The 17,277-nt window shown below is 36.0% G+C and overlaps 2 protein-coding genes and 2 pseudogenes across 2 annotated transcripts; all 4 read right to left on the bottom strand.

Annotated features, from left to right (window-relative positions):
• Positions 1-1,414: 1,414 nt before the first annotated feature.
• On the bottom strand, positions 1,415-2,924 carry LOC129308819 (wall-associated receptor kinase 3-like; annotated as a pseudogene).
• LOC129308103 (wall-associated receptor kinase 2-like) lies at positions 2,369-10,082 on the bottom strand. The gene is made up of 5 exons (XM_054949109.1): positions 8,901-10,082; positions 8,499-8,648; positions 4,034-7,316; positions 3,505-3,654; positions 2,369-2,727 (listed from the first exon to the last, which is right to left on the bottom strand). Exons 1-2 carry the CDS (start codon positions 9,751-9,753, stop codon positions 8,536-8,538), a joined length of 966 nt encoding a protein of 321 aa, XP_054805084.1. The 5' UTR covers positions 9,754-10,082; the 3' UTR covers positions 2,369-2,727; positions 3,505-3,654; positions 4,034-7,316; positions 8,499-8,535.
• On the bottom strand, positions 6,117-7,211 carry LOC129308102 (wall-associated receptor kinase 5-like; annotated as a pseudogene).
• Positions 9,603-13,283, bottom strand: LOC129308100 (pentatricopeptide repeat-containing protein At1g32415, mitochondrial). The gene is made up of 2 exons (XM_054949107.1): positions 10,678-13,283; positions 9,603-9,739 (listed from the first exon to the last, which is right to left on the bottom strand). The coding sequence occupies exon 1, from the start codon at positions 13,230-13,232 to the stop codon at positions 10,998-11,000; it is 2,235 nt and encodes a 744-aa protein (XP_054805082.1). The 5' UTR covers positions 13,233-13,283; the 3' UTR covers positions 9,603-9,739; positions 10,678-10,997.
• Positions 13,284-17,277: the final 3,994 nt, after the last annotated feature.

The following is a 17,277-nucleotide window of genomic DNA, read 5'->3' as shown; positions in this document are numbered from 1 at the left end:
TCTTCTTACTCAAACAATTACATGGTAAATTCAAATTTTCATGAAATAATTTCTTCCTAATATTAATTAAGTCATAAAATTTAAAATATCAAAACTTTTTTCCTAAACCCAAACGATCTTAAACACAATCTTATCTTATCCTTAAACTATCAGCATAATGGTACTAATGTTGCCTACTTCTTCACTTTATAGGAGAGGTCGTGGGATCAAACCCCAAGGGTGTGCATTACACCAAATCCTTAGGAATTCGATCATTAGAAAGGCTTTGAGATGACTATACTATCAACATACCCTATCTTAAGTAAATTTGGTTTGTTTAGATTATGGTTTTGTGTAAAGCAATGGTCCACCTGATAGTTCTGAGTTTTAAAGGATTCAAGGACCATACTTACTTAGGTAGGCCACTTCACCATGTTGTGAGCCAGACTTGCCATTATTTGATCCTTTGTTGGATTCAATGCTTCACTTACTTAGTACAATTCTTATTATAGCCGTTGTGTCCTTTTGAATAGCCATTGTTTCAGTTTTAGCCATAACACATTTCATTTTAAAAGTCAAACAAAACAAGTAGCTTTCACTCTCGGAGCCTCCGCAGCAAAAATTCTCCGCCTCCCTTGCCGGCCTAAAATCTTGCTCGATCAGATAATCGAAAAGTCCATAATGTGCCACGTCATAAAACTATTAAAAATGTATTTGACCATTTATTTGAGCTACATCTTGGCCATCCATTTCTGGAACTTTTAAAACACGTTGAGAAACACATTAAAAACTGCATATATATATATATATATATATATATATGTCAACCTTCTGCAACTTTGTGGCTGAGCTTGGGGATAAAGCTTCTAAGAGGTAAGGTAAGATAAAAGTAACTATTTTTCCCCCCCGTAAAATAAGGTATATCTTTTTTATATTTGCACTTTATTTTTATTTTAAGGGATCGGAAAGATCTTGATTCTTCCAAATAGTTTTAAAAATTTAAATAGAGCTATATATATATATATATATACTGATCACCTCCCGCAACTGTTGGGACTTGGGTCAAGGAAAAAAAAAATCTAACTTTATTTATCATGAAACACCCAATATGTAATTAATCTGGCACTTACTTGAAAAAGTCATGTGCTTTCGTTAAATAGGACAATTTATTTTTTTGTTTGTGAATGGGGCTTACATATATGGAGGGTGCTATTATTTGTAATTGACATTGGATATGTTTCTTAATCTCACCAACATATAAACTTAGTTTCACTATAGCTTTCACAGTCTTTATATCAAAAACAAAAAAGACAAAAAAAACTTTCACCCTCTGCAAGGTTCAATATAGAATATGATATACATACTTGAAGTAATTACTAATAAATGTAAAAGGATCAGGAGAAAAAAAAATTTAAAAATTAAAAGAGGGTCAGCTTTAAAAAGATTCATTGGTCTTCTATTGCTTTAGTAATAACATTAACAACTCTACCATTTTCAATATTATACATTTGACAGGCAATAACTCACGAAAATATTAATATTAAATAATCATCACCCATCTGCAATCTCTAATGCTATTTGTTTTTGTATGCTATCATAGCCAATTGAAGTGCCAGCACCAGCAATCCCATAGTCATCAATTACAAGACCAAGCAATAAGTGCTCAAATTCTTCAGATATTATATCCTCTCTCTTCACCCAAGGATGCTTTTCGTGAGAAATCAAGACCTCTAATTCCATTGCGATTTCTTTCATAGTTGGTCTTTCCTCTGCATTGAGTCTAATACACCTCCTTGCTAATAAAGCAACTTCATTTAGCTGTTCTGCATTCTTCTGTTCCAACACTTGCTTGTCAAGAATCTCCCAAAAGTTGTCTTCCTTCATTGAAGTTGCAAAGTACATAGCCAAATTTCTTTGCTCTTCTTGCCTATTGAATTCAACTACTTTATTCCCAGTGATTAGTTCCACAAGCACAACCCCAAAGTTATAAACATCACTTTTCTCATTTAATTGCCCTGTAAGAAGGTACTTCAGATCCAAATATCCTAGAATTCCTTGAACTATATATAGTAGTAATTTGAGTTTTGTCAAAAGGAACAAGTCTTGAAGCTCCAAATTGAAACTTTTGCTTTGTGATTGTGATCTAATAGTGTGTTGGCAAATTTAATATCTCAATGGATGATTGGAATAGAAGCAACAGAATGTAAATATGAAATAGCTTTAGCTACCTTTACTGCAATCCTTACTCGAGTATTCCATAGAAGAGAGTGCTTGTTCTTTTGTGAGACTATATGGTCAAAAAGGGTGCCATTGTCCACAATCTCATAAGCTAATAAAGGAACTTCAGTTTCAAGACAACATTTCAAAAGTTTAACCACATTCCTATGATTGATTTGGAAAAGTATAGCCACTTCATTAATAAAATCCTTGATTTGTTCAGGATCCCCTCCTACTCTAGACTTTTTAATGGCAACAAGTGTGTTATTTGGTAATATACTTTTGTAAACGGTGCCTTGTCCTCCACGAGACCACAACCAAGGATTCTAGTTTTACCAAAGTTGTTTTTGGCATTTTTGAGCTCCTCTTCAGTAAATATATTGGTTCTATCAATGTGCCCTTGTTGTTGATGAAGTTGCTGCAGCACATTTCCTCCATTTTGCTCGAAATATCTTCTCCTAAGTTGTTTCAGTGCTCTTTGCGTGTGTCCGCAACACAATGTAGAGACCAACGTGAAGACAACAAGCAAACCTATTGAAATGCATGCAAACAAATGTTGCTCAAAATATTGATACAAAGGATGTGTTTGTCAATTGATGACCATAACAAATTAATGCTAGTGCGCTTCGTTTACTTCCCATTAATCCATCATCTCCAGCTGGCCCAATATCCTTGTGATTCTCTCTTGAGAGAGTCTTTTGGGGAGAGAGATGTGTGTGTGGGCCCATCGTGATGTATGGCCACACTCCCCCTTTCTCTACTTCCCCCAAGACTTCTCCTTCGGTCAAAGAAAGAATAAAAATTATAAAAAAGAAAGAAAGACAAACTCATTTTGGTAATCCTTTGAATAAATTAAAACAAACACTATTTCTCTAAACACTGACAGGAGGTTTAAACAAATTGTTTCGATGCGATTGACACAGCTTAAATAAAGATAGGACATATGTCATTAATTATAAAGCTGCTGATCTGTTAATTGACTTTTACAACATTTAGCTATATATATGTGTGTGTGTATCCTTAAAATATAATGCCAAAATTGTTTAAACCGGCCGGTCAGTTACCTTTTATTTTTATTCAGAAATTCAGATTATATTTTTTTTAATCCAAAGCAATCGGTTAGCTATATATATATATATATATATATAATTCCTTTAAAAATTAAGGATATTAAATTATTTTGAACCACCCTCTAATTAAAATTTACATCTAATCTATGATGATATTTCTTGAATGTGATTGCAATTGAATACATGGTAAAAACTTAGAGGATGGATGCCGAACGAGAAGATTTACAGTAAATCTGACCTACTGAAATTTGCATGACAAGGGATTTGCAGCCTGATCCGTTTTTGTAGCCGTCGCCCCTAAATCCTGGCGGACAAGAACACGTATAATTGCCTTCCACATTCTGGCATCTCCTACTGCACCGATTCTGTCCTTCGCACTCATTAATATCTGCAAATTTAATCAACAACCTTATCGTATTTCTTGGTGAATAAAGTTGAAATTAAGGAGGCTGGATTTGTTTCAAAATTGTTAGTGACGGAAAGATACCGTCTGAAAAAGAGGGAAGAGAACAAATAAATAAGATTGATAAAAGGACAAAACATATTAATTTAAAATCAGAACTTAAGTTTATGAATTATTTTCCTTTTATTATATCAATGTTATTAAGCCTAATTTTATTGATATGAAAATTTCACATAAGCACTCCAGATCCAATACTTGAATAACCTAAAAGAATCTAGCCTTTACAGCCTGTGCCGGGGTCAGAAACATAGGGGTTGCCTTGGAACCCAGCTTTACACAAGCACTGGTACCCAACGCCACTTACCGAGCCTTGGCATCTGCTGTTGTGCTTACAGGCATAGCTCTCGTATTTTTCTGGGCTTCGTCGCATGTCCGATCCCCCACAGCCCAATCCACAACCACTGGAAACTGTGTTCTGCCGCTCAGATCGAGGAGGTCTCGAGAGGAGAAGTTGAAGGATCCGTCCTGGGAAAGGATAGCGTAGCCGCAACGGTTGAAGTCCCTCACGTTCTTGTAGTTATCAAAACTAGTCAGATTGATGGTATAATTCCTGATAGCTCTGGGGAAACCGGTCTGGCAGCATCCCACACCTGAACACGATCCATCTTCAAACTCGAAGTTGTTGTTACTGCAACTCAACATGCAGCCAGTATGAAATCCGCTTCCGGTCAAGTCGCTGATGGAAGCGGCGGTGTCACGGCCCACCACCGTGAATCTGTTCTTGGTGTTTAGAAAACTTCTCGAACCACATCCAACTGGAGTAGACTGTAAAGCTGGAATCAAAGCAGTGATTGGTAACGTCTAACAAGACGGTGAATTCAGGAGGATCCAGGGAAATATTCAGAACTGGCATGTTAGAGCCGTAAATCAGTTGTGTTGTGGCTTGTCCAGATGGGGACGTCATGGTTGTGCAGTTGAGAATGAACCATTCATCTATGTAGCAGTTCTCGCTCGTGCCAAAGGGATAGGGAATGATCACGTTCCCACACGTGGTGACGCATCCCGGTTTCGTTTGTGCCGCCGCCGCCGCCGCCACAGTGCAGATCAGCAATACCAGTTTCAAGAGCGTTGCATTATTCAAACCCATCATCAGGATTTTTGGTGTGGAAAATATTCAGGAACTCAGAGCTAGGTAGCCAATATATGCGAGTAGAGCTGAGAATAAAGGCCAGCTCAGGTTTGTAGGCCCTATTTAAATAAAGGTTTGGGTTTTGAAAGTTATTTTTTTTTCAAAGGAACCAAGCTTGAGGGCTTGACCCTGACCCTGATAAGCCTTGTGAAAAAGGGCTCGGGCCCGGGAGGCCCTCCAAACCCTGATAAGCCGATTATTATATATATACATACATACATACATATATTTGATTGATAATGACATAATTTGATTAATATTTATTGTAAATGATGAAGAAGAAGTTGTAAAGGTAATTAACATTGAATTTCTACCTCCACCTCCATTCTTCAATAAGTACATTTATATTCGAGAGATCTAATGTTTTATTTATAGATGATGAGGATGAAGAGGATTTGGGTTTTGATTGATGAATGTGTATTGTTTAGATTTCTAAATATATTGTTTAATTTTTAAAATATTGTGTGAATTTTAATTTTTTAAATTTCAAAATATTTTAATTAATTTATAATATTTAATTTTATTTTATTTTATTTTATTTTTTTTAACAGGGCTTTCAGGCCCAACCTTGAGCCCTTTACATAAGGGCCGAGATTAAAAAAGGAACTAAAAATAAATAACCGAGCTCAAGGGCCTAGGCCCTTAAGGGCTGAGCCCATAAGAGCTAGGCTCTTAAGTGTCGGGCTCGCCCGTATTCCCACTTGTAGTTGTAGAGAGCGTCTCTTAATTTTTCTCATCAAGTGAGAGATGGGGAGAACTTGAACGAGTCCAAGTTGTCGGATTTTTGTTCTTCAATAAGGGTACCATTGTCCACAAACTCATATATTAATGAGTTTCATCATGTTCACCATAAGAGAAAGGATGATTTAATTTATTTTTATCTTTTTTTAATTTATTTCATTTTATTTTTTTTAATAATCAAATGAAACCTCAATTTCACTATAGCTTTTACCATCATATCAACTTTCACCCTCTTCATACCCAAAAAAAAGAAAAAAAGAAAATTCACCCAATGCAAGGCTCAATATAGACATGATATATACACTTGAAGTAGATACTAATAAATGTAAAAAGAGCAAGATAAAAAAAATTAAATGTAAAAGGATCAAGAGAAAACAAAATTAAAAGTTAAGAGGGCCTACTTTTAAAAGACTCATTGATCTTCTAATGCTTTAGTAACATTACCAACAACAACTCTACCATTTTCAATCTTATATTTTTTAACTAGCAAACACAAAAAAATATTAACATTAAATAATCATCGCACATATGCAATCTCAAATGCTATTTGTTTTTGTATGCTATCATAGCCAATTGAAGTGCTAGCGCTAGCAATCCCATATTCATCAACTACATTATCAAGCAAGCGCTCGCAATCTTCAGACATCATATCCTCTCTCTTCACCCAAGGATGCTTTCCGTGAGAAATCAAACCCTCTAATTCCATTGCTAATTCTTTCATAGTTGGCCTTTCCTCTACATTAACTCTAATACACCTCCTCGCTAAGAAAGCAACTTCCTTTAGTTATTCTGCATTCTTTTATTCCAACACTCGCTTGTCAAGAATCTCCCATAAGTTGTCTTCTTTCATTGAAGTTGCAAAGTACATAGCCAAATTTCTTTGTTCTTCTTGCCTATTGAATTCAACTGCTTTATTTCCGGTGATTAGCTCCACAAGTACAATCCCAAAGCTATAAACATCACTTTTTTCATTTAATTGCCCTTTAAGAAGGTACTCTGGATCCAAATATCCTAAAGTTCCTTGAACTACAGTAATAACTTGAGTTTCATCAAGAGGAACAAGCCTTGAAGCTCCAAAATCCGAAACTTCTACTTTGTGACTGTGATCTAATAGTATGTTGGTAGATTTAATGTCCCGATGAATGATTGGAATAGAAGTAGCAGAGTGTAAATATAAAATAGCTTCAGCTGTTTCTGATGCAATCCTTAATTGAGTCTCCTATGGAAGTAAGTGCTCGTTCTTTTGTGGGTTTATATGGTCAAGAAGGGTGCCATTGTCCACAAACTCATAAACTAACAAAGGAACTTCAGTTTCATGACAACATCCCAAAAGTTTAACCACATTCCTATGGTTAATTTAGAAAAGTACAGCCACTTCATTAATAAAATCCTTAATTTGTCTAGGATCACCCCCAACTCTAGACTTTCTAACGGCAACTAGTGTGTTATCTGATAATATGCCTTTGTAAACTGTGCCTTATCCTCCATGACCAAGGATTCTAGTTTCATTGAAGTTGTTTGTGGCATTTTTGAGCTCCTCTTCAGTAAATATCTTAGTTCTATTAATGTATCCTTGTTGTTTGATAAAGTTGATGCAGCATATTTCCTCCATTTTGCTCAAAATATCTTCTCCTAAGTTGTTTCAATGCTCTTTGCTTGTGTCCCCAACACAATGTAGACACCAATGTGAAGACAACAAGCAAACCTATAGAAACGCCTACAAATAAATGTCGCTCAAAATATTAATCCAAAGGTTGAGTTTGTCAATTGGTGACCATAGTTTTGAACTCTAAATGCTAGTGCTTCGTTTACTTCCCATTAATTAATCCTTATCTGGCCCATTATCATGGTGTTCTCTCTTGAGAAAATCTTTTGGGGAGAGAGATAAAGGTTGTGTGCGGATCCATTGTGATGTATATATGGTCCGTTGGCCACACTCCCCCTTTCTCTACCTCCCCGAGTCTTCTCCTTCAGTCGAAGAAAGAATTAAAATTATAAAAAAGAAAGAAAGACAAATTCATTTTGGTAATCCTTTGAATAAATTAAAACAAACATTGTTTCTCTAAATACTGACAGGACGGCATGCAAGTTAACCAATGGGACACCGCATAAACAAATTATAAAGATAGGGACATGTCATTAATTATAAAGCTGCTGCTGATCTGTTAATTGAATTTTACAACATTTAGCTATATGTATATCCCTAAATTATAATGCCAAGATTGTTTAAACCGGCCGGCCGGCCTGTAGAATCCAAAAATCAATCGCTTATAATGTATGTATGTGTGCGTAATTTCTTTAAAAATTAATTACGGATATTAAATTATTTTGAACCGCCCTCTGATTAAAATTTACATCTAATATATGATGTGGTATTTCTTGAATGCGCATGATTGCAATTGAATATGGTAAAAAATTGGGTGAAGGGTTATTTTTGTTCCTAAACTATACATAAAAAGTTACAAATAACTTTAAACTCAATTATGAGTCAATTTTATTCTTCAACTTTAAAGTTTTTCTTCTCCATGACCCAACATTTTTTTACTATTAGTGAGCTTCACATTATATTTTTTAATTTTTTTTATTATCAAATGTTTGAGTTGAAGGTGTCCACTAACCCTATGAATAAAAGTTGAAAGGTAAAAATGACCTTTAACTTTATAAAAAATTTAAAAAAAATAATAAGCCCTACTGATGACTAATAGACATTAAATGTTTTTAGTATTAGGGTAATGACAAAAGGAATTTTAAAGTTAAAAATAAAATTAATCCATAATTAAATTTAAAATCATTTGTAATTTTTGTATATAACTTAAGGATAAAAATAACTACTGACCTGTGTAGGATGAATTGGCTAAGGACTAAGGTAAGTCAAAAGTCAAGGGTTCACTGTTCTTACCCAATGAAATTTGCATGACAGGGAATTTGCAGCCTGATCAGTCTTTATAGCCATCGCCTCTGTATCCCAGCGGACAGGAACACGTATAATTGCCTCCCACATTGTGGCATCTCCTGCTGCACCCATTATCTCCCTCGTACTCATTAACATCTGCAAAATTAATCTCTAATATCTGATCATATATTTCTCTAATAATCACCGAAAATTCAAAATCTTGTACCATCAGATGCCATATATATCTCAAACAAACTTAGAGGACGAGCTTATTATATATTTTTGGGCGTGAGAACATGCAGGGAAAGTGGCAATTAAGCTGAATGCTACTGTGTGGTCTCTCTATCTCTCTCTCACACACACAACCTAAACATATCAACAAACGTGGTTGAAAGTTAAGTAACTGACCTTTACAGCCTGTCTCGGGGTCAGAGAGGTAGGGGTTGCCTTGGAACCCAAGCTCACACGAGCATTGGTACCCAATACCACTTACTGAGTCTTGGCATCTGCTGTTCTGCTTGCAGGCATAGCTGCTTGTATTTTTCTTGGCTTCATTGCATGTCTGATCGCCGACAGCCCAATCCAGAACGACGGGAAACTGTGTTGCGCCGCTCAGATTAAGGAGGGCTTGAGGGGAAAAGTTGAAGGATCCGTTCTGAGAAAGAAATGCATATCCGCAAGGGTTAAAGTCCTTGACGTCCTTGTAGCCGCCAAAACTAGTAATGTTGATGGTATAGTTCCTTATGGCTTTGGGGAAACCGGTCTGGCAGCATCCCACGCCAGAGCACGACCAGTCCTCGAAGCTTTTCTTGTTGCAACTCAACGTGCAGCCAGTTTGGAACCTGCTTCCCGTCAAGTCTCTGATGTATGCGTCAGTGTCACAGCCCACCACAGTGAACCTGTTCTTGGGGTTTGATATAGAGAACTTTTCGAAGCTTATCCAATTGGAGTTCCATGTAAAATCAGAATCGTAGCACTGGTTGGTAACGTTCGCCGAGACGATCAATTCAGGAGGGTCGACGGAGATGTTGAGAACTGGTATGACGCCACCCCTCAGATGCGCTATGGGTTGTCCGGATGAGGACGTGGTGGTTGTGCAGTTGATGATGAACCTTTCGTCTATGTAGCAGTCATCGCTTATGCCAAAGGGATACGGGATGCTCACGTTCCCGCACCGGCGGTTGCAATCCTCGGCCGCAGCTGCAGCCACCGTGCAGACCAGCAATACCAGTTTCAAATGCGCTGCACTGTTCAAACCCATATCTCAAAGCTGTAATGGTATGTCGAGGATTTTTAGCGTGGAATATATTCAGGAATTAAAAAGCCAGGCAGTTAATGCATATATAGATTACTAGTTTAAATCCTAGTCATTTCAATACACGAAAGTGGGAGATAGAGGACTGGACTTGAACGAGTCCAAGTCCAATTTATGAAAGCCACCTCAAGCCAAGTACATTCATATCTGGCCAGAAAAGAAAAGCCACACTGGGCTGCACTTACCAAATCAAAACATGCGGATTATTAGCAACACACAGGTAATTTGAATTTAGCACATTTTGTGAGTTTTTAATTCAAATTAATAAAGATATCTTACTGTTTCATTAACTTCAAGATACTTATCCCAAGGTCAATGTTGGCACTCCTGCCAGAGAGGAGGCCACATAAACATGGATTTGCATGGATTTGAACTAACCCCAGTCTTGGGAATACTGTCCTTCAATGTAACTCTCGACAAATCATTATATTATTTTATTTTGTCTTTCTTAAATTAAAATATTATTTTATATGATTGATAGTTAAAATTTTGATATCATTTGCTTACCTTCTTTCATTTAATATAAAAATTAAAATTTAATAAAAAGAATAAAATTTGAAATAGAATGAGCTGTACACAACCTCATTTACCATATAACAGAAGCATGGATGCAACCAGAATTTCTCACGTAGCTTTGGCATGACATTACAAATTGAACTGCATGTTACGGTTCAATAAAGGATGACCAACTATGTATAATATATAGCTGCATGGACAATTAGAGCACAATTCAATGTAATGTGATAAATTGAAAGCCACCTAGGCTGCCCAATACCAAGTCAAAATATGTGGATCATTAGCAACGCACGGGTAATTTGAATTTAGCACATTTTGTGAGTTTTTAATTCAATTTAATAAAGAATATCTTACTGTTACATTAACTTCAAAATACTTCTCTCATGGTCAATGTTGGCACTCCTGTCAAAAAGAAGCATCCGAGCCAGCTTCTTCCTGTAACCAATCGAGGAAAAACCTCCATTAGTGTTCTGAAACACATCCTCAAGTATATGACTTCAGTTTCTCTCCAGGTGTGTTCAATTCTGTCCCGTCCAGGTGCAAACAAATTACAAGTATTCTGTTTAGAACTTATCAAAATAGCCTTATTGAGCTGTTTCAACTTTCAATAAAGTTTGAAGTTGGATTCCTGCCTTTTCACACCATTCAACCTCATTTCGATTCCACTTGTGGCTTCAGTCTATCTCATTTCCAGATAATAGAAATAGCATCTCTTCCACTTGTGGATTCAATCTATCTCCTGATAAGAATATATGAACTCTCCCCCTCAAGATGATCCAACTACAACCAGGCGTCTTCATCACTCCTTTCAAACTCATTTTTCTCCTCAACTTTGTCTCCTCAATGTGCATACCACTCACTGCACAAATATTACAAAGTGTCACATAGCCCGCAGCATTAACAGGATCCAACTCAAAGAGTCGTTTGGCTGCATGCTTGGCAACATTTGAATCTGTTTTGCTCAACCCGCATACCCCAAGCAGTGCCCCCCAAATGTCACGATTTGATTCGATAGGCAGCTTGAAGACAAACTCCTCAGCTTCCTTCACCTTTCCTGCTCGACCTAGAAGATTGATCATACTAATGCAATGCCCCAAACCAGGTTGAAGTGCATAATCATTAGTCATGGTACTGAATAATTCCCAGCCTTTGTCAACAAGCCCTGCATTACCACATGCTGTCAGGATGCCCAGAAAAGTTACAGAATCTGGGTAAATTCCAAGCTCAAGCATGGTTTCATACACCTTTAAAGTTTCACTGGACATCCCATGATCTGAAAGGCCCATGATCATGGAGTTCCAAGAAACTATGTCCCTGTAAGTCATGTTAGAGAATACGTTATATGCATCACCTATCTCCCCACACTTTGCGTACATTGAAATTAAGGAATTCTCGAGAATTAAATCATACTCGTATACTGTTTTTATCTTCAATCCATGAAGCTGCCGTCCCTGGTCAAGATATGCCATCGCACCCATGGCTCCAAAAAGAACAGAGTATGTTGAATTTAGAGGCGAAACACCCTGAGACCTCATTTCTGCAAATAAGCTCGTGGCTTCAGGAATAAGCTCGTTCTGAACATAACCATAAATCATTGAAGCCCATGCAATGGCGTCTCTGTCAGGCATGGTCTCAAATATATGCCAGGCCTGTAATATTTCCCCTGCATTAAAATAGCCAGTAATCATGCAAGTCCATGCAATTCTGTTTTGGATGGGAATCTTATCAAACAGAATTCGAGCCTTGTGTAACTGACCAATCTTAATATAACCATTAATCATAGAATTGACAGACTGACTATCATAGTTAGTCGAATTCTTGTCAAAGATCTTGTTTGCAAAATCCATAAGACCAAAGACAGAGTACATCTGAATGAGACTTCTACATAACCTCCCATCAAAATCATCTCGATCACAGCCTTTAATGAGCATCTGAGCATGTAACTGCTTGCCAAGACACGAAAAACCTAACCTTGCACATGCATAAGCCAGAGAAATGAAGGTTTCTCCATTTGGTTGTGCATCAGAAAATCTCATTCTCTGAAAAAGCAACAAGGCCTCTTCATACAAGCCATTCCAAGTGAACCCACTAATCATGGCTGTCCAAGAAACAACATTTTTCTCCGGCATTGACCAGAATAAACTATGAGCCTCTCCCACATTGCCAACACGACAATAACCAGATATCATGCTAGTCCAAGTTATCACATTCTTGTATTTCATCTCATCAAACAAAATTCTTGCTTCTTCCATCCTATCGTTTTTGGCGTAACCTGAAATCATAGCATTCCAAGAAACCATATTTTTGTCAGGAATTTGGTCAAACACCTGTCTTGCTTCCTCCAACCTTCCATTACTAATCAACCCGGTAACTAATGAATTCCAGGAAACAACATTCCTCTCAAGCATTACACCAAACACCTTCCTTGCATCTCCAATCCTCCCAGAATCAGCCAACCCGCTAAGTATCGAAGTCCACGAAACAACATTCTTATATGGCATCTGTTTAAAAAACTTACAAGCTTCATTCAGCCTACCAGATTGTAGATAACCCGACAACATGGCATTGTAAGTAACAATATTTCTACGAGGCATGATGTCAAACAAGACTCGAGCCTCGTCCACATAGCCCTCTCGCGAGAACTTGGAAACCAACGAAGTCCAGAGAATAAGCTGTTTATGGAGGTCTGCACGGTGGGTTGTTTCAAGAAAGTTTCGTGCTTCCTGATGCCAGCGTTTAGATAGATAATGGAGGAGCAAAGAATCATCGAAAATGGGTTGTGGGTCATTTTTCCAGGGAAATTCAACCTGAGCTGGCAAAGGTAGAGAACAGTTTTTACGAGATTGAAGATGAGAAGAGATTTTGGAGAAAGAAGGAAGACGAAAACCCGTGAAACAATAGGCAGGCATCCACTTTTTCCCCACAACGAATTGGAAGCGCCTCAACGAATCATAACTACAATTCCGAACTTCGAAGTATGGGTTTGAAATCGTTGCGCGCAACACGGGCTCCTTAGATAGTTAGATGCGTTGCTGCTCTAACCACACGCCCCCACCCCAAAAAAAAAAAAAAAAAAACATTGGACGGGTTTTGCATATCTTCTCAAATATATTCTTGCTTTATTATATTTCACTTGAATAATTAATAAAAATATTTTAAATGAATTAAATATTATATTTATTATATTTAAAAATATAATAAAAAAGATGCAAATTTTTTTATAAAATCAAATTTTTAAATAATTATTTTTAAAAAAATGAATTAATTAACAATGAATTATATTCTTATCTAAAGGAGTATTAAGTTAGGCTATTGTAGTCTATACACTCAAAAATCAAAATGAAACCTAAAGCTAAAGGTTACTAAAAATAAAGTTAATGATCATTTTTATTTTTAAAATATTTACTATCCATAATTTGATTTTGGATCAAAATGAGTTCAAAACATTTGAAAGCACATCCATTTTTATCATATCCCATGACATGAAGTCAAATTTAAATTCCACTATTGAATTGCACCAAACTCATAGTTAAGCAATCCAACAAACCAAAAAAAATTGTACCATCTATAATATTTAAAAACAAAACATTGGCTTCAAACTCACTTCTTTTTTCTTAATAAAAGATAAAATATTATAAATATTAAAAGGATACCAAATAGACAATAAAAAGTCATAAATTCAAAGCATTAAAACCAGTCCAAGAAGAAAAATAAAATACAGAGAAGATAAAATAATATTAAACAAATCCAAGAAGGAATCTCATATAATGCATGGAACCTTGTAATAATTTTGAGCTCATTTGATTTGTTGTAGCAAATTAATCTGATTAAACATTCCACGTAACAAAATCAATTAGTTTTCTTTTTAATCCGCGATAGATTAACATTTTCTAAACAAAAATGACTCCATTTATCACACCAGGGAGAATTTTAATTGGGATGGTAACGCTTAAGATCAAAAACGGTTCATTTTATTTCAACAAAGTCCCAACAAATTTAAATGCACAGGAAGTCTCTCATGTCTCTAATTGATCTTTTAACAAAATAAACTTATAAATTTACAATCTATTTTTTTAAAAAAATTATAACGTTCTTTGCTTTAATTTGCAATTCAGTTTCTCAATCTAATTTAAAAACACTTTTTTTATTAAAAAATTCATCATTGAATTTTATAATATTATTTATTCGGCCCCAAGAATTTGTAACTTACTCCCTTAGAATTGCAAATTTATCTACCATGATTTACAGCTTTATATTCTAATTTTATTTATGAGCATAATCTCAATATTTATTTTTCTAATAAGAAATTACTTGTTCCATTCCAAGAATTTTCGATTTACACCATTCCCTCAGCTACGAGCTTCCTACAAATCATCGTTCAAGCAACTCAATAGTAGCCTAATGTTCCATCACACTGACTATTAAAATCGAAGCTAAAGCTATGCACAATGTTGATAAGGCTATCTTGACTTTCTGGGCGCTAAATATTAACATTTTCTGAGACCTTAGAGAGGGAGAGGACAGGAAACACATGGAGAGGACTCGACTCAATGCTGACTTCAGCTTTCGTGATTCAGTACATGAGGGCCTTCAAGGTGGTAATTGGGAGATGAGAGGGGGATTACAAATGGATTTGGAGTGCAAAGGGTGAAGAGTGAGAATGGTGAGAGTCAATATAAACAAACATATGTTGTCTACTTGCTGCAAGCATTATACTACTTATGACTTGGTTTGCTAGGTACAATTTCAATGTTGTGGTAAGATTAGTCAAATCTAGTTCTGACATTATAATGTTAACCAAGAGTTATGATTAATGTGATGATCTCAATATTTCTATTGTAGGTTACACAGCAAGACTTGGAGGACACTTAACCCCCATTTCGTAGTTGTATCCAACAAGGAAAAGCAAGCTGCTTAATGTGTTCCTATAACAGAGTTAATGGTGTTCTTGCTTGTGTGCTAATGAGGATCTCTTAAGAATAGCTAGAAAAGACAGCGTCATTCAGGGGTAAAAAATGAAAGGAACTTTGATTGACATGATTATATATATATATATATATATATATATGAGATAGTTGACATTACATCTTCACTTCTACCTTCAACAAATGAACCAACTTCTAAAGGCTCTAACATTCTATTTCTAGATGATGATGACAAGAAGGATTTAGATTGATAAGGATTTTCATCTGTCTTAAATTTAAACTTCAAAATTTATTTTATTTATTTTCTAGATGATAATCTGGATTTGTTTTATTTATTTTAAATTTTAGAAACTTTTAATTTGTAATATTATAACTTATAATGTTTAATTTTTATTTTTAAAAACAAGCTTAAAGATTGGCCTTGAGCCTACTGAATAAGGGTTAGGCTTCAAAAAATAATCATTTTTAAAAACTAACCTTGTGGCCCATCCATTTTCCAGCTCTGGTTTTAATGTCCTATTTAGAGATCCTCCTTGTGGTTGATGGTACAGCTCACAGCTTGGACAATGGTTTGTCGAGATCAGAGTGAGCGCATCACTCTTTTAGAAAGAATTCTTCTTCCATTCCATCCCTAGGACGTTTTTATGCAAGTTCACACGTTGCACTTGCATCAGTGCATTCTAGACCTTGAGATCTGACATCACTCTTATCATCAAAATCCCTAGAGCAAGTTATGGGCATAGCTCTTGCAATGGGTCCCACCAAGCATGCCAAAGAGAGATTGTTGGCAAAAAATGGGAGTGTCATGCCCCTTTTACACACACCAGGCATGTCAAAGGAGCAAGTTCTCAATGTACAGTTGATTTCAATTTTGAGTTTCCGAAGTCCTTTCCCACAATTTTCTTGGATTGCCTAAGTTAACTCAGTGACAAATCGAGATTGCCTGACAAAATGGTAAGTTACATTGACTGAAATGGGATAAGTATAGTAAGGGGAACACGGGTTCTAGCAATGATCAGATTCTAAGATTAATGTAAGCCCAGATTGAAAGGAATCGTGCTGGGCGAGTGAGCTAGATAGTGATTGCTTGGGAGTTTGAGTTTTTGGTTGATTGAGTGATGTCCTCCCATGTCTTTGCATCTACCTCTTTCTATCATTTGGGAGTAATCATTCGTCATTCGAATTTGAATTTTGCTTGCCAAGTGGTGAGAGTAACCGTTCGCACCACTTTGGAGAGATGGAGTTCTGCACGAAGAGGAGGTGCTCTGCTTTTTTAGGAAATTGTGGGATCAAGCACTTCTGTGGGTCAACTCCACGGAATGCATAGACACCGCTCCCCTTTGTGAAATTGAATAGGGTTTTGTTAATTTGTTTTGGAAAAATGAGTTTGTATTTTCAGGGTTGTTACAATCAACATACTGGATACTGAAAAAATCCAGAGGAAAAAAAAAACGTAGAGGAGGTTGGCATTTCTATTTTATATGGAAATTAAATGTCCCTCAACGGTGGAACACTTTTCTTCAGCTTTGCATGCGAACAATGTGCATGATAATTAATTGTGAAGGGAGCAAATAGGAGGTAACGGACAGTAAAAGAGGAACTGAAGCTTTTATGTTTTAATGACCAAAGTAAAAATAAAATAATCCTTCATAGTGTAATTAGAGAAAACTTACTTTCACACCCACATATTTTCAACATCAAGAAACAAAAAAACTGAACTTATCACTAATATAGGAAGCAATGGATTCAATATAATAATCTAAAGTGTATACCATGCATACAAATCCAGGCACAACAAAAGGCAAAAGAAGGATAAAGTTAAATGATTTCATGCCAAGCATAAACCAAACTCTGAACTAAAGTGAGTAACAAAAAGAAAGCCTAGTTGTTGAACAGGATGAATAGCACCTTCTTGAAAATCTTGATAGGAAAAGACCTTGAAAGGAATAATGAACTAAAACAACCAAGATGCAAAATCAGGAATTGAAGCTTCTATGTTTTAATTACCGAATAAAAAAAAAGTGCCTCA

The sequence above is a fragment of the Prosopis cineraria genome, unplaced genomic scaffold (genome assembly GCF_029017545.1).
Source record: "Prosopis cineraria cultivar Desert tree isolate PC_DT_omini unplaced genomic scaffold, ASM2901754v1 PC4, whole genome shotgun sequence".
NCBI lineage: Eukaryota > Viridiplantae > Streptophyta > Magnoliopsida > Fabales > Fabaceae > Prosopis > Prosopis cineraria.
The sequence above is the reverse complement of the archived record's forward strand: the minus strand, read 5'-3'. Positions and strand labels throughout refer to the sequence as shown.